The sequence below is a fragment of the Rattus norvegicus genome, chromosome 15, assembly GCF_036323735.1.
Source record: "Rattus norvegicus strain BN/NHsdMcwi chromosome 15, GRCr8, whole genome shotgun sequence".
NCBI lineage: Eukaryota > Metazoa > Chordata > Mammalia > Rodentia > Muridae > Rattus > Rattus norvegicus.
The window spans coordinates 15197516-15217626 of record NC_086033.1 but is presented as its reverse complement, the minus strand read 5'-3'; the positions used below and the strand labels follow the sequence as shown (position 1 = coordinate 15217626).

The window sequence follows — 20111 nt, the reverse complement described above, 5'->3', positions numbered from 1 at the left end:
TGGGCCTGAGAGGTAGGTATCTAAGCTGGTCAGCCAGCCAACTCTCCCACTCTCATGGCCTCAGGGCTGGCTCACCAGCAACCCCTCAGTCAGGGCCAGCTCTACCATGTTGCTCAGGAGAGGTGCAAGGCCCCATCTTCTGAGTGTTACAGCAGGTGAGGGACATGGCTAGTTCTCCCACTCTTATGACCCCCAGGGCCAGCTTGCTTACCTTCCGCACTTGGCAAGGAACGTGGGAGGGGAGGAAGGCATCTCTCCGTGGAAAGAACTGCCGCAAAACAGACAAGTTGGCAGGCCAGCTCTCCCGTGCCTGTGCTCGCACTCTCCATCCTTCTCACCCAGGCCCCCACCATGAGGGTCAGCTCTTCTGGGCTGCCCAGCTGAGGTACATGGTCCGCTCTCCCGAGTACTGCAGCAGGCTAGAGAGGAAGGCGGTTCTCCTGCTTTCATACTTCCAGGGCCAGCTCGCCCACGGTGCTCAGGTGAGCATCCTGACACCTCCCCTGAATGTGGCATGCATGAGGGAGAGATACCCTACTCACCCCTTGCCACCAGTGGCAGGCAAGAGACCTGGCCCTTAAGGTCGGGAGAGCAAGAGAACTGCACAGTTTTACACAGCCTTCAGATACCAACATCAGCAGCCCAGACCAATGTCTGTCTGAATTTGGTAGTAATAGACCTCTGCTGTTGTAGGACCATGGTCCCAGACATGCACCCCCCCCCCCCAGTGACAGCACAAGCCAGGACTCCACCATGGTGCCAGGTGGCATCACTAACTCCTCATATCAGGTGTCCCTTACTACACTCCAGTCTCCAGTTCTGCCTCCCTTCACCATGCCCACATCTTCCTGTTTCTCTTTCTCTTCCATTTCTCCACCACTTACGTGCATGCTCTTCTCTGTGGCGCTATGGATCTCTGAGTGTCTGGGGTCATCTCAGGACTGGTCTCAGGAGTGCTATGCCCTGCTCATGTATCCTGGCACCAGGCGGGGGTCATCTCTAGTATGGTTCTCCTGATGCCCCCTACCCCGCCATACCCAAACCTGCTGGTTGAGGCTCCCGTGCCTCTAGCTCCCTCTAGCTCTCTGCCCAGGGCGCCCTCATGCTGGACTGGTGGTGGTCTCAGGCTCGCTTTTTTTTTTTTCAGGAAAAGTTAGGCTACGGATCATTCAGATGCTCACAGGTCAGAACACTGAGTGTTGACATAGCCTCTCTCCTCTCCGCCACTTACTGATGTACATGTGACACATCAGCCACACCTGCAACACCTCTTTCATATTCTGAATCTTCTCGACGGTGAAGACAAAGCAACCAGATCTTTGCCATGTTAAGAAAAATCACCCGAAGCTGGTATAGGGAGGAGGTGATGATTGTTGGAGTCAGCTGGTCCATGGTCAATGCCCACAGCCTAGGGCATTGCAACTTAGCACTCCCGTCCCTGGAAACAGGGTAGCCAGGATTCTGCTGATTGGGCATGTCCACTGGCCTTAAGACATCTCTAACTCCAGAAGACCACACCTTTAGACATTCTTGGGATCTTAAATACACAAGCCAGTCGCTCCCTCTGGAGACCCCTCAGTGACGACTTCAATCCCTTACCCCAGTGTCTGTGACAGGCCGGTCAGGTGGGTCCCATGTCTGAAGAGTCCTCTTACTATCTGGTTTGGTGGATGTTGCCGTACTCCTTTCCCACAATAGAAACCCAAATCTTAGAGCAGGCAAGCCTCTAGCTCACAGACCCACAGCTCCTCAGAAGAACTGGACTTTACTGTTAGATCAATTGATATCAAGCTCCTTATACACAGTAAAACTAGGGGCCTCAGTGTTTTCACTCTGGCTAAGTTTTTTTTTTCCTCTGTGCCTCCGGAGTTAACACTTGTTTCTCTTTGACGTCTCAGAAACCACTTTTCCCAGAAAAACATCTTGGTCTTCCCTATTTTTCTGTGTAGTTATCACCCAGGGCTCTTGGGGCTTACAGACGCTAATTCAAGTAAACACATGAGAAATCTACAGTACACCGCCAGTCGTCCTATGAGGTGAAGCACCAGACCTTGATCATCTGGCTCTCCTCTTCAGCACTCTCACTATAGAAAGATCGTCCCTAACAAAAGAGCAAACGGGCCCACTCCAGAACGACTGACCAGGTTCAATCCACATACAAAGCCTCTGCTGTGGTGAAAGTCCTGGATAGGACTCTCCTCGGCCTCTTTTGGGTCAGCAGCTCAGTCCTGAGCCATTGCCTGTGAGCTGCGATGCTCTGATTGGCCAAGCCTGGGTCACATGCCAAGCGTGGCTGGATGGAAGAGCTCCCACCTTAACCATATGGACTGAGAGTGGGGGGAGGGGTGACTTCTCCAAAGGAGATGTTGGATGTTGTTACCAGACGGGAGAATGACGATCAGCAGCAGAAATAACAGATGCCCACTACACACACCAACCCAGACTGGATTCGATGCCCAATTTTGTCTTCATAACCACGTATCGGGTGGAGATTTTTGTCGCATGCATTTTTCTCCTCCACTAAGCCATAAACTCCTCCAGGAAAGAGGCTGAACCCTCTTCCTAAATCTAGAACCCAGTAGAAAAACTTAACACCTAAGTAGTAATCGAACCATGTTTACTGAGCAAATAACCAAATGTATTCATTTAAAAAGAGCGGGGGATGTTACCTCATCTTTCGTAGGCAGCATCAGGGTGAGATGGGAGAAAGAACACAGATGCTAAGTCACTGTTTTTCCAAAGTGCAGTCTGGGAAAACCTCCTGCACCAGAACAAATTGCAGATGCCGGGCAAGCAAGATTGGTTTACTGGGCAGCTCAGTACGTAAGGTGGAAGCAAGTTGAGCAAAAACTTTCTGCGATTTTTATGCACATTTGTGTTAAAATCATGGTATTATAGGAGAGTAAACATCCTCTCCATTGTGTTCCCATGAACTAAAGGTAGGTAGGTCACACTTACCCAGCACCTCAGCTTGCTGCCCCTGAAGGTGAGGTTAAGAAGTCTGGTAAGAATCAACCAGAGCTTCCAGGGACTAAGCCACTACCCAAAGACTATACATGGACTGACCCTGGACTCTGACCCCATAGGTAGCAATGAATATCCTAGTAAGAGCACCAGTGGAAGGGGAAGCCCTTGGTCCTGCTAAGACTGAACCTCCAGTGAACCTCCGGTAATGGGGGGAGGGTGGGGAGGGGAACACCCATATAGAAGGGGAGGAGGAGGGGTTAGGGGTCTGATGGACTAGAAACCGGGAAAAGGGAATAACATTTGAAATGTAAATAAGAAATATCCAATTTAATAAAAATGGAAGAAGAAAAAAGAAGTCTGGTAAGGCACAAGCTTAGCATGCCCAAGGCCCTGCGTTTGATCTTCAGAAACATATCAGTTAATTCATAAATAAGAGACTAAAGAAGTTTCCGAGTCTAGTGAGGAATCAACGTAAGAATTCCAGTGCTCTTCTTCTAAAATGTTGGGGTTTTCCCACTGGAGTGTTTTCTGGTAGTAGGCCTTCAGAACGACTGACGTGCAGCTCCCAGATGCTGTTCTGAAGACACGGTTAAGTGTTTAATCATTTCATCCTTACCACAGGCCTGGGAGACAGGTAGTTTTAACATGTCCGTTTAAAGTCTTGTGTCGCATGTGTGTGTGCACACGCTCACAATGCTTGCCCTTGAGAGGCTTCGGTTCTCTCTTCCCACAGGGATTATGCTGGCACCAGCAGCACTGTCAACCCCCAACGTGCCCACTTTTGTAGACACAGAAACAGATGAAAGTCCTTGTGAGCTTGGGCGGCTGAGGCAGGCTTACCTCAATATCCGTCCCGAGGCTCCTAACGCTCTAGGATGCTTTCTCCTTAAAAGTGGTTCATCTTCCCCTAGGAAATCCACTAGTCATTTAGGAGCCACAGTAAAGAATAAAACTCAGTGAATACAGAAAGATCCAAATAAGACCTTTGATTGAAAAAAAGAAAAAAAGAAAAATTAAAGAGAGGAAGCACTCAAGGACCACTGGTCAGATCTGCGGCTCAGAGGAAAAGAACACGGTTTATCCAAAAGTTGGTCTAATCGCAGAAGAGAAGCCCTTGATTCTTTCTTTCCTCAAGCACCTCTCTAGGTTCTGTAACACCTCTGTGCTTTGAGAACCAGGAGTCGTCTTTAATCTTAGACGTCTGTTTTTATTTTGAATTGCTGTATTTCTTTTTCCCTCCTTACTTCTAGACACCAATGTATTTCTCTCGGTGAAGCATGAGCAAAGCCCGAGGTGCAAGCCAAGCCCTCAGAAATGTGATAGCTGTTACCAAGGATCTGAGGAAAAGTAACAAACCTAGACTCAAAATCAAAACGCTCTACTCTGGTATCTGGGGTGGCAACCATCCTAATCAGAACTGCGAAGGATGGGCTTTGTTCCGGGGGTGCTTGGCTGCAGAGCCACTCTGAAACCCCCTTCTCACCTGTGGATTCCGTGCTGGCTCTAATGAGCACTTCGTTAGAGAACCTTCAAACCTTCTTGCTCTAAGAAGTGCCTGGATGTTTACGGTTGGTGAACACGTGTATCCTGTCTCTCACACACATATAACCTTGACCTACTTTGTTCAAACAAGGAAGCATTGAAATAAGTCAATTTCTTAAGCCTGATAAACGAGGATGAGATGTAATTTTAAATACTCCATGACCTATTCCATCAAGCCAAGTGTAATCAAAGTCTTGTCTTTCTTGCCGCCTCTCCCCCCACACAGAATTGGGTTGAGAATTTTGAATGGGGACTAAGAGAAAGACTAGTAGGCCACCTTGATATATGTTGGTAACAAATGGCACCCCCCCCACCCCCAGAGGCCAAGCGAAATCTTAAAGAGAGGGGGTAAATGTCAGAAGCTAATTATCAAATTAAAAGAACTTTGGGAGGTTCTCTCAAATGCTGGCCTGATACATTCTCACTTTCAGAAGAAATCTCTCCAGGCTGTGGGACGGGCAGCAAGTTTCAGCTCAGCACCTGCAGAGGTCTTGGGAGGTTGTCCTCTGTGGAGAGCCTGCTTTTCATCTCCTTTCCTAACTCTTGGCCTGTTGGGTTCTTCACACTGTCTGTCCACTGTCCAGCAAGGGGCCTGGCCATGGCTCCCTTTTCTTGAGCTCTGTATTTCCATCCAGTTTTGAGCAGCCCCATTTCAGATTGGCCTTTTTATGTTTGATATAAAGAATAGTTGTTGGCCAATTTCATCCTTTCATCGCTGTTCTCTAGGCCTGAATCCAAGTAGTTTGTCAGATGCTCATTAACTCCCCCTTTGGCTCTGTCTAGTGTGTCTCCTAAGCTCATTGTGCCAAGAACTAACGCTTTCTTTTACACGATTCTCTTTCTCTGCTCCATCAGGGAGACAAATTACTTTCCAAAAGGGATCGCCAGGGATGGTTTAATGAGAATTTCTTTGGGGCTAGGCATGGAACGCAATGTAGTTAACATTCGGTGGACTTAATTGGACTTTTCTTTTCTGCCTCTTTTAGAAAAAAAAAATCTGAAGCTATCCTGTTAATCTCTCATTTGTAATCAATTGTGTTGACTAAACAAAAGTCTAGGTCGTCTTTTCTTCCTGTCCCAGACAATCCTTTGTTGCCTCTAAATGCCTAGTTCTTGAGTGATCCTGGTTCTGTAGATGGGCCCGGTTGTTGACAGTTCATTATTGCGCTTTTGTCCAGTTAATCTTTCTTGCTGTGTTTTGCATGTGCCCGCCTTAATGAGCTCCGTTGGCAATTAACATGTTTCTGGGAGCAAACTGGTTGCTCAGACGTTTGAGAGGGACGTGCAGGGAAAAGGGCAACGCAGCTGCCTTGAGGTTGTTTATTTCCCAGCGTTTTCTCAAGACTCCTGTACCCTCTTTGGCAGCACCCCCTCTTCTCCTCCCTCCCCCTCCCCTCCCCCCCAGCCCATTTACCACCTGCTCACCTGACATGTTACTGCTCTAACGATAGGGTCTGGCTGAGGCAGCTCTCTTACCTTTTTGTGAGCCAAATAGCAAAATGGGGGGCTCCATGTGAACCCATTTCTGCAGCCAATGCAAGAGCATGCAGCGCACCCCCAAAATGTATCTGGATGCTGGCATTTCTCTGTGCCGTTCTTTGTAGAGAGGAACCTCTAACCCGCCTAAGGCAATAGGACTGTACAATCTGTTATGTACAAGGCTGTGGCTTTGGAAGAAGGTTTTTTTTTTTTTTTGAGTCTTGCTGGCAGGATTGCTGAAGTGTGAGCAGTCATGGACAGAACAAACATCTTGTAGGGGAAAAGATAATTGGAGTCTTTTTTGTGTCTATGACAGGATTCCCTTCCCCCGCAATTGGATTTTTTTTAAAAAAAAATATTTTTCAGGGTGGCCTCTCCAATTTAATCAAGGTTAGAATATTAATATGCAGCGGATGACTACCTTGTTTAAGTCATTTATTAATATCGCAAACTTCAAGTCATGCAAACAGTTTAATATTACGGAGGGGAAAAAATGAGAGGAAACAGAGCCTTTCACCCACCGATTTCCATGCGGGAAGCTAAGGAGAAGGCAGGCTACAGTGGTTAAGGAGGGAGCTTGGTGGTGGCTATGGAAGGCGCTGGCTACTAAGAAGGTGTTACTACTTAGAAGGTTCCTTGTCCTTTCCAGAAGAACCAATTCTTTCCCATGTCCCACACCCCAAGATAACAGACCTCTTCAACCAAGGAATGGCTTCCGACCTGAGGAAGAGAGAGCTAAGCTGCCTAGATTTGGAAGACCTCTTTATCTGCAATTACTGTCAGATGTGAACTAACACCTTCCCAGGTGCAGGAGACTGACAGGAGGCTGTTGTGGAGGTTAAGTAACAATCAAGAGAAACAACGTGGTGGTGGCGGTGGAGGGCATGAGGGAAAACTACATGGGTTCACTCTAGTCAGAGTTCCTCTTCCTGGCAGCAGGGATGAGCAGGAAGGCCGGGCCACCTGAGCTGTACTTTAAGCTTCAGAGTTTGAAAGGAAACAATCCCCACAGCACTTTGAAACGGCCAACCTGAAGCCACATTTTCCCAGTTTGGGAGAGGAGGAGAGGGGGAGAAGGGGGAGAGATCCTTTTGTAAAATAAAAGTTACATGAAAAGTTACAACAGAAGACTTTCTCAAGGTCCCATTGCTTGATGGTTAGAAAGCTAGCCGTCTTGATGGTACCCTCCCTTTCATTTAATAGTTTTTTATTAAGAGAAGGACACTCGACTGTAATTTCCTGCAAGCCAATTCCCTTCACACTCCAGGGCTCAGCATTCCCCTTTGTATAAATGTCTTCCTGAGGTGTTTTAAGATATGCTTCACATGATAGGATCTCCAAGCAGCATACCTGAAAAGGGAACTCTTGGGAGATGATGGTGGTGGTGGTGGTGGTGGTGGTGGTGGTGGTGGTGGTGGTGGTGGTGGTGATGATGATGATGTGCTGGAGGATGATGATGTTGAGGATAATGATGTGGGATATGATGATGTGGGGGATGAGGAGGAGAAAAAGGAGGAGGAGGAGGAGGAGGAGGAGGAGGAGGAGGAGGAGGAAAAGAAGCTGTTTTGATAGAAATGACTGTCTTAGAGTACTTCGGTGGTCTAGAACTGAGTGGGGTCTAAGAATGGCAAGCGAAGTTAATAAAACACTTTGAGAAGAATGGAGAAGTGAAGGGATTGACTTCTCAAACTCAAACAGCCTCCAGGAGCGAAGTTCATATTCTCTGCGGCCTGTCCTCCGCACCCCTCCGGGGTTTCCTGGGCTTTAGAGCGAACAGAGAGAGTTGGTCGTTTAATCTGCCTGCTCCTGTGGGTCCCGATCTCTCCTCAGGGAACTGCAGCCAGAACAAGATAGCATTTAAATTCCCTCTGGCTTCCTCGCCCCCCTCCCCTGGCTACGTCTTCCCAGACTTGGGGGAGGAGGAAGGGGAGGAATACAAAAAAACGAGGACGCTCTCCTTTCAGGAAATGGAATTCTAATGTACGCGTTCCTATTTCTGAATCGGAGGTACTAAAAATACCCCTGCGACAGCCTGAGGAAGCTGTCGCTGTCCTCTGTGCAAACAAAATCGACAATTCTTCTCAGCAATGGGTCTTCGGATTGGGAGGGGGCCCAGGACAGAAGGTTTGGCTGTGACCAGGATAGATCTTCCACCCTGGCCAGGAGCTTCTCCAGGCCACAATCCTGAGACTGCTTTCCATCAATGAAAACTGAAGGAGGCGATGGTCTCTTAGAAGCCCGGACTTTGGATTCCTGCCCTTCCTAGCCGTGGAACTCTGGGCATGTCATTTAGATGGTCTCTCTGCCTCTATATTTTTCTCTGCAGAGTGGGAATAATCACACACACACACACACACACACACACACACACACACACACACACACCACCACACAACCAGCTTGCAAATTGTTGTTAAAGCTACAGTGAAGGTGTTGAGTGCCTGGCTGGGAAAGAGAGCCCTGGAAATAGAACTCTCTCTCTCTCTCTCTCTCTCTCTCTCTCTCTCTCTCTCTCTCTCTCTCTGATGGAAGTCACTGGCACTCTCAGTAATGAGTGCCTACTGTATACAACGCGTTGGGCTAACCCTCCCTAGTTACTATCAGAGTTACCTGGGATTGCCCTTTGCAGTAATCATCCTTCCCTCCAAATAGCCTCTACCCGCGGTGGAAATCCGGGTGGGGTCAGCGCTCAGCAGTTTTCACCCCCTCAGCTCGGAGGCTGTGTGGAAGAGTACTCCCGGGCCCTGCGCCGCGTTTCCTCTGGTGTAGAAGAACAGTGTTCCAGAAGACGTGGGCTGAATCACCGCGCCGATATTAAAAGTGTGGAGGGGGTGGGGGTGGAGGGAGGAGGCCAGGCGCGACGCGCCAGTAATCCGAGCTCTTGATTATCTAGATTCGGATCAAACGGGGCGGCGGCGGCCAGCCCCCTCCTGGGAATGATTAGATGATTAATGTAATGCTGTTTGAAGGGTCTCTGTTTTCTCTCTTAATTTGGGTCATTACTTAGAAAGCAAGCGTGAGATCATTTCATCAGCGTGCATGGCGGCAGAGATAGCTATTGAGGAAGTGGGCTAACTGCGTGGTAATCAGGACCCGGGAGGACACGGCGGCCAGCTCCGGGAGCTGGGCGCGCCCTCCCGCGGCAGGGTGCCGCTTACCGACCAGCCAGCCCAGACCAGAGGCGCAGGCAAAGGACAACCAGAGAGCTTGAGAGCAAGGCCTAGGCTGGACAACCTCTAGCTGTCGCCTTCAGAGGAGGCTAGGACCGTGGTTACGCTCCTTAAGCCCCCGGCCTTTTTCCTAAATTGCATGTTACTGAGATCGGAATACCCAAACGCATCCACAGCATCCAGCCACTTTTGACCCTTAATTGTTTTTTTTTTTCCTCACCCAAATAAGAATCCCAAGCATCTGCTCAGTCACCAAATAAAACCTTGGACTATTGATGGAGCTGGATGGAGGTCTTTTCAGCCCATGCTCCCGGGTGCTTTAATATACCAGCATACCAGGAGTACGGGTTTAACCTTAGCTTGGCCCCGGTGTCCCAAGGAAGTCACATTCGGGAAAGAAAAAGCTATAAACGCCTAGTTCCGCTCGTTCTTTGGATTGGTTGAGCTGACCTCGTGGCAAGGGGATGGGGAAAAGAAGACGCGCACTAGTGGTTCTGTTTATTGAGTCATATATGTGTAATATTCCGTGTTCGCTTGTACAGGAGAGATTACAAGGTTGTGTGAAGACGGCTGGGGGCATCACGTTCTTCTGGGCGCTCATGGTGACAGGCTGGGATTAAAAGCCGGCTGCCTGAGGAGAAGCCGAGGCCTGGAATTAAACATGTTTCAGCGCACTGGATTTAAATACGTTTCCTGAATGTACAAAGGTGGGAGCCACGCGTTTGCTGCCGGTCATCGAGGACACGTTTACATTTCCCAAAAATATGCTGGTTTCGATAAATAGATTTTAGCCTCTCTGCTATAGTTTTTTTCCTTTTAATTTTAGAAATAAGTTTATACGTGGGATCTGCTCGGGTTGGTACAGGGCAGGAAGAAAGGACAAGGCAGTAGCTCTCAGCTCTGAACTGTCCTGGCTAGGCCCTTTGCTGAGGGGGTGGCGGTGGGACCCACGCTGTCATGAAGTTTGCGCACATGTTTCTTTAAGTCAAAGTTTCTGCAAAAACCTTTGCCGCAAGTGGCGCATGTGAAGGGCTTCTTGTCGTTGTGGGTGTGCATGTGGAAGGTCAGATTGTACACCTGGTGGAAGGCCTTGTTACAGATAGTGCATTTGTACTGCTTCTCGCCGCTGTGTGTGAGCTTGTGGTTCTTGTAGTTCCCTGCGGAAGAGCAAAAACCAAAACCAAAAAAGTAGGGGTTTGTAGTGGAATGAGACCTCCCCCCAAGTCCCGCACCACCACCCCTCAGTCCCTGCAGCAGCTCAGAAAGCGATGCTTGACTGGGCGGGCGTGACCTCTCCAAACTAAGAAGTTGTCAAACTTCGTCTGCATCAAGGCGGGAGTGCTCCGGAAAGAACTGTGGACCAGGTCTTTACCCAGCCGACACAGGCCCTGCCCTGCCTGGTACAGAGGCCCACGAAGCGTGCCTCCTGCCGAGCTCTGCCAGCTGGGAAACTTTTTGTGCAGCCTAAGAAGGCAGTGGGTTCTTAGAGCTGATGCCTCGTTCCAAGAAATCCGCACAAATCTAGGCTCCGTAGCTCAGTTCTTGGCATCCCCCCCCCCCATCCCCACTGCTATCTGAAAATACAAAATTACATTGGAAATTGAATAGAGTCCCAGGCTCTGGGAGCACTGGAGACTTGGCCACCACCAACCCAGCCTCTCAATCTTAAACTGTTCCTACAGGAAGATACTGCTTAGATTTTTTTTTTCCTTGAAAGGAAGTAGCGCTTACAAAGGGAAGGAAGCTCGTTCTCAAAAGCCATACTCTCTACGTTTCCTTTTGGCCATTTCCTTAATTCCCAGCTCCAAAATTCAGTGTTCCGGAGAGTCAAGCCTGAAACAGCGAGGTCTACCAACCCAGCCGGGAAAGCGTGCACAACCCGATTCCAAGAATTGCTGCGCCCTAGCCTGCGGCTTTTGTGCTGCCTCTACCATACTCACCTCCTTCTCAGCACACCCCCCCCTCCCCTGTGACCCTCTGAACCCTAAAGAGGAGATGAGGGAGTGCCTAGCTTAGCACCTCACCTTTTTGGTGAAAGCCCTTGCCGCAAAACTCGCAGACGAAGGGCTTGTAGCCCGCGTGGATGCGGATGTGCGTATTGAGCGTGGAGCTGCGATTGAAGGCTTTGCCGCACTGGTTACACTTATGTGGTTTTTCCTGCGGAGAGGGGCATGCGTACAGTAAGGCCGAGACCTAGGCAAGGGACACAGCAGATCCCCCCACCAAGGGTAAGGAGAATCGAACACCGTCGCTCAGACTAGGGCGGTGGTGCGCGCGTCGACAGGGCCTGACCTGGGGCCACGTACCTGGGTATGGATAATTTTGTGTCTGCAGAGAGTGCTGGCCTGGCGGAAGCCTTTGCCACAGACTTTGCACACAAACGGTCTAGCTCCGGTGTGGACAGGCATGTGGCGGGTGAGGTTATAGTGAGCATTGAACACCTATGGAAGGATGAGAGCGGAACTTGGGCTGAGTCTGCCAAGGGCCTAGAATCAGCCCGGGAGGCTACAATTTACCTCCCCCAACCAACCTTCCCATCCTAAGCCCGAGTCTTTTTTGTCAACTGTGTGAGGATTGACAACGTCCCCATTTTACAGAATAGGAAACTGAGGCTCATCTGGGCATCCAATGGAGTACACAGCTATGGGGAGCTCCTCAGCTTGAGAGAGAGAGAGAGAGAGAGAGAGAGAGAGAGAGAGAGAGAGAGAGAGAGAGAGAGAGAGAGAGAGGTGTACAAGGCTGCCCAAGAAACCAGGGGCTGCTAGCTCCCTCCCCCCAGAACCTTAGGCCTCACCTTGCCGCACACTTCGCAGGTGAAGTTTTTGGGTTTGCTGTCAGTAGAGCCCCCCGGTAGTTTGCTGTGGCTCTTGACTCCCCCTCGTTCAGCGGTCAAGGCCGAGTTCTCCTTCAGCACCTGCTCCAGCGGCGCATGCAAGCGCTCCTTATGGGGATAGGAAGCTGGGTGGGGGAACTTGTCCGCAGTCAGGCTGGCCAGTTTGGCATTCTCCAGCAGAAAAAGCTTGGGGTGAGCAGCCAGGGAAGTGGGGGCCTGTGCGTTGAGGAGGCCAGATGGGAAAAGGTGGCCTCCGAGGAGCTCCGATGGTGGGTAAGTGGTGGAGTCCAGGTAGTTGAAGTAGTAGAGAGAGCCGCTGGCCGGCAGCCCCACAGCCTGGTTGATGACCTGCGGCTTGATGACCCTGCCGGCGGGCAGCGCAGAAGGCGCAAGGCCCAGTTCGGCCTTGCAGCACACGCCACAGTTGGTTTTGCACAAGCCACTGGCGCCGCACACTGGGCCCCCCCCGCCGCTGCCTCCTCCTCCACCGCCGCCCGCCCGGAGGCTGCTTTTCCAGAACTCCGAGTAACTGAGCAGTGTCTTGGACGGCACCTCGTAGCCTAGAGGCTGGAGGGGGATCATACAGGGCAGCGGCGAGCAGAGGTTGAGCAGTTTCTTGCTCTGGCTGCTGTCTGCCTCTAGCGCAGCAGGCCGGGGCTCAAAAGGCGCTCGGGGCTCGGACGTCTTGGCCATGATGCGCTCGATGGAGAAAGCTAGTGTTTTCGAAGTGGCCGGTGACGCTCCAGCGCGCGGGCAGGCCGGGGGCACCATGGTCTCCAGGGAAGCTGAGCTGGCCATGGCGCGCCAAGCTGAGCCAGGCTGGGCCAGGGCACAGCCTCTCTCCTCTAAGTCTGCATTCCGGAAAAGGCAGGGGGGAAACCGCAATTTAATAAGCACCTAGTCGGCCCGGGTCACCCATTTGCATTCAAATGAACAGAAGCAGAACAAAGTGCACCCAAGGGTACCAAATTACCGCCCATTAACCCGGCGCGCAAAGGAACCCACCAGCTCTTGCCCTGGGACTATGAAAGGGGAAGAAGGGGGAGGCCGTACAAAGGAAAGGAAAGGGGGTAGAAGAAAGGAGTCTCAAATTAACACTCCCCAACCCTTCCCTGGACCCAGGCCTCCGCCACGCGTGCTGGGAGCTGGGCACGGAAAGAGCAAAGTTAAAGAGGACCGGAAGAGCCACCCCGCTTTTACCTTTTTCCCCCACCGCCAAGGAGATGCGTTCCGAGCCATGCAGCGTGTCTCTTCTGTCACATTTTGATGGCAAACATCCTCCCCTCCGCGTGAGATCACTGTCTTTTACATTCAGCTGACATCACATGAAGTCACTTGAAGTGGAATGACATGGGCGGCGGCGCGACTCCCGTTGAGGACCCTGCGTTCCCCCGCGCCTGCCGGCCGCCGCCACCGCCCCTCAAACTTTAAAGGAGGCAACTAGCGCCCGCGCTCCCTTCGGGAAAGTGCGAGCCGTTTGCGAATCGGGAAGGAGGGAAGAGAGGGAGGGGGGAGGGGGAAGAATCGTGATGGTTTTGCCGGTGGAAGGAGGTGGGGGCCGCCCAAACCCAAACCTAGGCAGAGTTCCTTGCGTGATTCACAACTTTGGGGGGCCTACAGGTTTAGGGTACGCGGGGAAGGCGGGGTGTCCTGGACGCGCTACCTCAAAGGGCCCCTGGGTGTCCGTCTAATCACCGAAGTATCCCTTAGCCCTGCGCAGCCGAGCTGGGCACTGTGCTAATAAACTGCCATTTACCTACGGAGCCGGCGCCAGCCCCGAACACGCGCAAATGATAATTACCTCATTAGGATGTGGCGCATGGACGCGGGCGTCGCGTTTGGAGGGGGAACTTGTTAATGGGGAAATATTAATTTATGCAAAAGCAACGAGCTCGCCTTGACTGGCGTCGGAGGTCGAGAGAGAGCTCCCCACCGCCTAAGGACGACCTCGAAGAGTCCGGAAGGGCAGGCGGCGCGCCGGGATCCTGGGGACCTGGGGAAGGGTGGGTGCGCCTGCAGCTCTCTGGCCCACTTCTTGACTAGGGCTGGGGGATTCTTGCCCTGAGAACCCGGGGACTGTTTGAGAAGCTAATCGATCCGAATTGCTGATTTGTGATCGGGTTTGAGAGGCAAAGCCAGGCTCCGCGCCTGGTTTAGGGCTGCGTGCGGGGAGGATTCGGAGGGCAGCTCTCCCGCTGTTGGGTACTTACTGTTTGTATAATTGAGAAGGTCCAATCTCCACCTGTTTAAGGAGCAGATTGAAACAGCAGAACCTCCCCTGGATCCTATTAAAACGTTTTTCCTCCTAAGGCCATTCAGTCGAACCAATTTTCCGAAGTGATTCATAGAGCTGAATTCTGCCAAAGCAGCTCTTTCACTTTTAGCCACTAAAGCACCGCGTGGAACCGGGTTTTGTGTTTTTCTAAAATAAAGAGAAGGATTATCAGAGGGGAGAGGGAGGGAGTCCGAAGGGGGGCGGGCAAAGACTTAGTGTGGCCAGAGGTACAAGCAGAGGGAAGAAAAGGCCCTTTTCTAGACAGGCCCTAAGTAAGTTCGGAGGAATTCAGCATTTTTTTGTGCCTGGCGCACAAAAGCAGAGCGCTCCGCACTGGGTTTGGAGGGGCTGAATTCGTGTTTGCAGACCATTCCACCTGCGTATCACAACAAACTGCTCAAAGACGCTCCAGCGCTTTCAACAGGCCTGGTGCTCTTGGCGACAACAAAAGTGGTCGAGGCTGAGGGTTCTTATTGGGGGCTGGGGAGGGGGTAGCTAGAGAAGGAGAGAATTGGGTTTAGGGAAAGGGGGGGTGCATGGGGTTTTTGAAAACTTTTGGCTGTTTTTGTTCGTCGGACAATTATATCTTGCCAGCCGGCTTTTGCAAGACCAAGAGCTTTGTCGCCGCAACGGCAGTTTAAGAGGATTACGGTGGGTATAATATGAGCAAACAGGGTTGAGGGTTTGATAGTCAATTCCATCTCCAGAGATACAGCATCAGCGGAGCCCGGAGAGTGCCGGTGAAGGCAAACCCTCTTCTTCTCCGTTTCGGGCAGATTTTGCGGCTGAGTGTCCGTCGGATTCCAGGCCCACTACTACCCGTCCCAGGGAAAACTGCCCATCCAATGCCGGACGAGTAAAGCTCTAGTTTGGATCGCAGACAAACAACATGCTCTCCTCTGCAAAACTTCTCTTTTCTTCCACCCACCTATCCAGCTGTGGCTCCTCTGACAGTCATTTCAGGCCAGGTGTGGCTATAGCAGGTAGAGAAAGGAAAAGTGTAGCCGGGGACAGGTGGGGGTTGGGGGGGACAACAAACAGAGGTCTCCAAGGAGAAGGGGCAGTGAAAGTGATCTGGAATAGATCAATAATCTCATCCTGCCACACTCTGGAACTGCCCTCAAATTCAGCAGTTAGGAGTCTGTCCCCTACTGTCCACCACCATACACACAAAACTCAAACTTCCAGATATCAAAGCTCAAGACCTGCCCAACTGGAGAAGAATATTTTCACGCGGCCCATTTAATTTAAGACATTTCCACGGGGATGTTAAGTCCACACCCAGTGACCCCTTTTCTTCATGTAAATGACAAACTTATGAGTGACCCTCCTCTCCCACCAAATCTGATGCAAACCACTCACCCAGCACTGAGACAACATCAGTTCACCTGCAGCGTCAAAACCTGAATTTCTACCCCCGACTTTGCTGTGGAATCCTGCTTGCCACCAGTCTTGCACTCCAACCCCTTTCCCCAACGGGGCAGTTGTGTCTCTCTAACGTTCTTCCACCTGAACGCTATGCCAGTTTGAATACCCGGGCAAACTGAAAGGCTTCCAAGGGCTTCCTGAGAACCTGCCTCGCCGTCCCTTCTGTAACTGTAGAACTCTCTCTCCCTCTCTCTCTCTGTCTCTCTGTCTCTCTCCCTCCGGCACCACAAAGCAGAGAGCTACCTCCACAGAAAGAAAACATTTGGGTAAAAACAAGTTGCCCCTAATGTGCCTCTCTTTCCAAATGTTGGGCGAATACACTGGCTCTTGTGAAAGTATCTAATTAGCTTCCACAAACTTCTTCCTTGCCTGCAGATTATATTGAAGTGGAGGGTTGGAAACTATTTTACACCTTGCCACTCACATGTTAATTAATCTCTATCTAACCCTAATTGCAGTTTATTCAGGCGCCGCTCAACAGCTCACCCACACAATAAACACTGATCCTACTTTTATACATATTACTTCACGTTAACACATTGAGTAATTAGCTCCAGAACCAACTAATAGTGCAAACAAATATTTTCTGTAAACGAGATGATTTCAGGCAGAATAATAGAAGGCTGGGGAAATGTCATGCGTGGTGGAGGGTGTGCTGAGGCCCTCATTCCTGGCCCCCCTCCTCCAAATTCATTTTCCCAGGACACACCGGTTTTATAAAGTCCGGTTTTCCTTTAAGAAGGCTGAGGCAACTATAGAAATTCAACTTCCAGAATTTTAGAGTTGGCGGAGAGAGTTCTGTGAGATTAGGGGGTGACCCTTTTTTAACCTACAGGTTTTCAGAGTGTGTGTGGGGGGTCCCAAATAAGCCCACATGTGGTCTGCTGGGGATCTAAGCTGGTCTCTCAAAGCATGTTGTTGTGTGCCAGAAAAAAAAATAGTTTTGGGAAACTTCCTACTTTAAAAACCTTTCTTCTGAAACAGTAGTTTCTCTCGGGAAGGGGTGACTTTCTGGGTTTACCATGCTTTTCAAAGCCCAACAGGCCACAAGCTCCACTGCCTATCTAGGATGTGAACCTAGAGAGCAAGAGACTGAGAGAAGGGCAGCAGACACCTGCCCAAGAGGAGCCTACAGCTTGGCATCACTCTCCTGGCCCCAGGGACTGGATTCACGGGTGGTTGTGATGGTGGTAGTGGTGGTGGGGTGCAATCAGGAGACGCAGTCCGTCAAGCAGGGCCTTTTGATCAACAGGGTCTTGCCCAGCGGTAGGCCTCAGCTCCAGGCTGGTGCAAAAACAAGACTCTTGTTTCTTTGCCATCTGGTCTTGGCGTGGGCACTACTAAGTGAGCCTGACGCTCCTCCGGATCCCAACACTTCCTATTTTTCACAACCCAGTCCCCTAGCCCAGCATCTCTTTGGCACTGTGGGCCCTGTCTTAGCCTGGACCTCTGTAATCTCAGGCCATGTGATGCCACACCCGGGCCAAGCTATGCAATGCACACACCACTGAGTAGGGATGTGTGCCCAACTCTAAAGACCGAACGCAGTGTTTTAATTGAAATCGCAGGCTTAACCACAGCTGGCGGCTGCCTATTGATTTTTGCAGGAGCTTCTTTTGTAGGAAGCATATTAAATATGACTGGCCACATCAGGGCTTTGCCTGTCTCTCCGCCTTTTCCCTTTGGCCATTTTATGGCCACTAACTCGAACCAATGTAATAATGACTTCTGTGTAAGAAAAAAAAAATCAGTTCCAGAAATCGCCCACACTTTAGGACAAATTACTTAGCAGATGCCTTCCCGGAATGCAGACAACCTCAGAGGAAAATCCCTTTCTTGTATAGAAGCTCACACATTCGCACCAGCTTCTGGCACCCGGAAAGAAAAGCAGGCATTTTGACTCCCAACTCCGAAAAGGTGCTGCAATTCTAGCCTAGGCGACCATTGTCTCTTAGTTCTGGACGGCAAGGGACACTATTATTTTTTAAATTGTTGTTAATATTATTTTCTCCACTGACTGCAAAACATAATAGGTCATCATAAGCTATCTTACACTTGGGGGGAGTAGTTCTGAGTTTGGGAAACCGCTGAGCAAATTTGGTTTTATCAATGTTCCCCTCGCGGATTTATTTAGGAGTGGTTGGGGGAGCGAACCCAAACCTTAAAAAAAACTTTCAGCATTTCTCTTCCTATTTCCCCACTCCTCTTCCTTCTCTTCCTTCCCCTCCACTTAAAATATGATTTATGTAGGAGCCAGCTTTAGCCGCTGCTTAAAATTCATTAACTTCTGAAGAGAAATTGATCTGCTATCCTCCTTTTCACCCCAGGAAACATCTCACTGAAAACATTTGAACAGCCTTGCCTTGTTCAAGGCACAGGGGCCTCCGCCTTTGGTGAGCGTTGTTCTCTGTGTTGAGAGACAAAGAGCCCCAGATACCCTGGCCCAGCAAGGCAAGAAGCACGCGTGTGCCTGAAAAGCGGTCGGGTTCCAGGTACCGCACACTCCCAGGCCTAGACCACCAAGATAGATGGGCTGCTTTGGTCTCTGCTTGCATTCTTTGGGTGCTGCAGTGCGAGCTTGAGTAGCACAAAGCCCTCCCTGCTCTCTCTCTGCACCCAGCAGCTGTTTACCAGCACTCCTAGTATTCAGGGACTGCCTTGCAAATTTCAATGTACCCGCGGACAGTTTTCACCTTAGACCGGAAGTCTCCAGGCCTTCAGCCAGAGGCAGATAGTGGGGGGGGGGGGCGGTGATACAAACCTATGTGGATTTCCGGGGAATCCTTCCAACAACTGGGTGGTCACAGCGGAGGACACTCTCTGGTCTTCAGAAATCTGGGAGGTGCAGGCACTCCTAGGACGGAGGGAATCTCCCCAGAGTGCGGCTCTGTAGTTTCTACCCTTGCAGGTTCGGTGCACTCTCCTCTCTGCCCTGGATGCATATATAATCACAAACATATATATGCATATCGTAGATATGCATATGCATGCATATCGTGTGTATGCATGTGTGTATATTCTATCGACATTCTAGAAATGGCACTTGATTAAGACTCTAATCCAATACTTGGCGCAGCATTTTGCAAGCGGACGTGCCACTTCTCCAGGTACGGGGAAAGAGTGTTCCTTTACACCTGAGTCTTCTTAAGACTTGATTCTGGTATGCAATCCAAGAGAAGTTATTTATAAACAACAACTATGTATATTTTAAATGCATGGGACACGTAGACGTGTCCCATGAAATAAAAGGCGCTTTGGTGAGTGACAGGCCCAGTGGAGTTGGAAGATGTGGACTTACCCCTGCAAAGATGGCTTAGGGTCCTCCCCGTTATTTAACTTGGCAGCTGGTTAAACTCCTCAGTGGAGCCTGCCCTAAAGTATTAGCGTTAAGAGCTAAGAGCAGGAGTTAAGCAACTTAAGAGAGCAAAGGGTAAGAGGAAGGGATTTCAAAGTCCCTCAAACTTCTGCGGTTCATAAGGCGGTGGTGAACAGAACTGGATTGAGCATTTCATAAGGACCTGAGCTGTTGTGTTTGCTCAGCTAGCAGGTGCCTGGCTGCATTTTGTGCCTGTGGCTTTAACAAGAACTCCCTGTGCGCACATTCAAAAGGAAAAGTTCTTTTCGGGTTTCTCACACGTTCAGCCCTGTCCTGTCTTTTCCTTACCTAGAGGGAGCTCAGTCTTTTGTTTTGCTGGGAATCTGTGGTCTGACTTAAGCAGACAGAAATGGAAGACTCTAGAAATGCTGAATAGAGCTGCACCCAGAATGAAACCATCTCTTCCTCCATCCGTGTCTGTGCTACGTACAGTCCTTCCTCTTTGGGTGTGACTCTGGGATAACACGGAGCAGACAGACTCTTGTACTTTGCCAGATGTAGTACTAAGTTAAGCACCTGTAGTACTAAGTTAAGCACCTATGCCAGTCAGCACTCAGAGCGTCCTAAGTCAGAGCCTTTGGCCCTCATCTCCATGATAAAGATGGGAAGGTTGAGATTCCTGGAGGAGGTGCAACACACACAAATTCACACAGCTGGTTAAGAGGTTCTTTGTAGAGCATGGACTCATAAATAATATGCAAAAACAAAACCAAACCAAACCACACCAAACCAAACCAAATCACCACCACAACAAAACCAAAGCTAATTGGTGCTGCTGGTGGGATAGAAAAAGCGATAAACACTTTGGAGAAGTGCTTGGCAGTGCCTATTAAGGGTGGGTGTTTGTATCACGTGTGATCCATCCATTGCATGCCTACCTGTGCATCCAACAGAAATGCCTTATCTCCAGTCACTAAGAGGCATTCGCTACAAGTGTCCACGGCAGCATAAGTTTTTGCATCCCTAAAGTGGCAGCTGAGTGACCAACCATTACCAGAGGAACCTGGAGTTAAGTGGTGGCTTATTCACGACCTAGAACAG

General features: G+C 50.2%; 1 protein-coding gene and 1 non-coding gene across 4 annotated transcripts; both read right to left on the bottom strand.

Moving 5' to 3' along the window:
- Positions 1-1149: 1149 nt before the first annotated feature.
- LOC120097240 (small nucleolar RNA SNORA17) lies at positions 1150-1278 on the bottom strand. The gene has a single exon (XR_005494468.1). It is a non-coding gene; the product is annotated as a small nucleolar RNA SNORA17 (small nucleolar RNA).
- Positions 1279-9644: 8366 nt separating this feature from the next.
- On the bottom strand, positions 9645-18582 carry Fezf2 (Fez family zinc finger 2). Of its 3 annotated transcripts, none has more exons than XM_039093243.2 (7): positions 18456-18582; positions 14202-14413; positions 13192-13447; positions 11953-12842; positions 11465-11599; positions 11183-11315; positions 9651-10315 (listed from the first exon to the last, which is right to left on the bottom strand). In XM_039093243.2, exons 4-7 carry the CDS (start codon positions 12787-12789, stop codon positions 10053-10055), a joined length of 1368 nt encoding a protein of 455 aa, XP_038949171.1. In that variant the 5' UTR covers positions 12790-12842; positions 13192-13447; positions 14202-14413; positions 18456-18582; the 3' UTR covers positions 9651-10052. The 3 variants fall into 3 exon arrangements, with proteins under 3 accessions (NP_001100721.1, XP_038949171.1, XP_038949170.1); XM_039093242.2 differs by lacking the exon at positions 18456-18582 and adding an exon at positions 15629-15770; NM_001107251.1 differs by lacking the exons at positions 14202-14413; positions 18456-18582 and having other exon boundaries at positions 9645-10315; positions 13192-13434.
- Positions 18583-20111: the final 1529 nt, after the last annotated feature.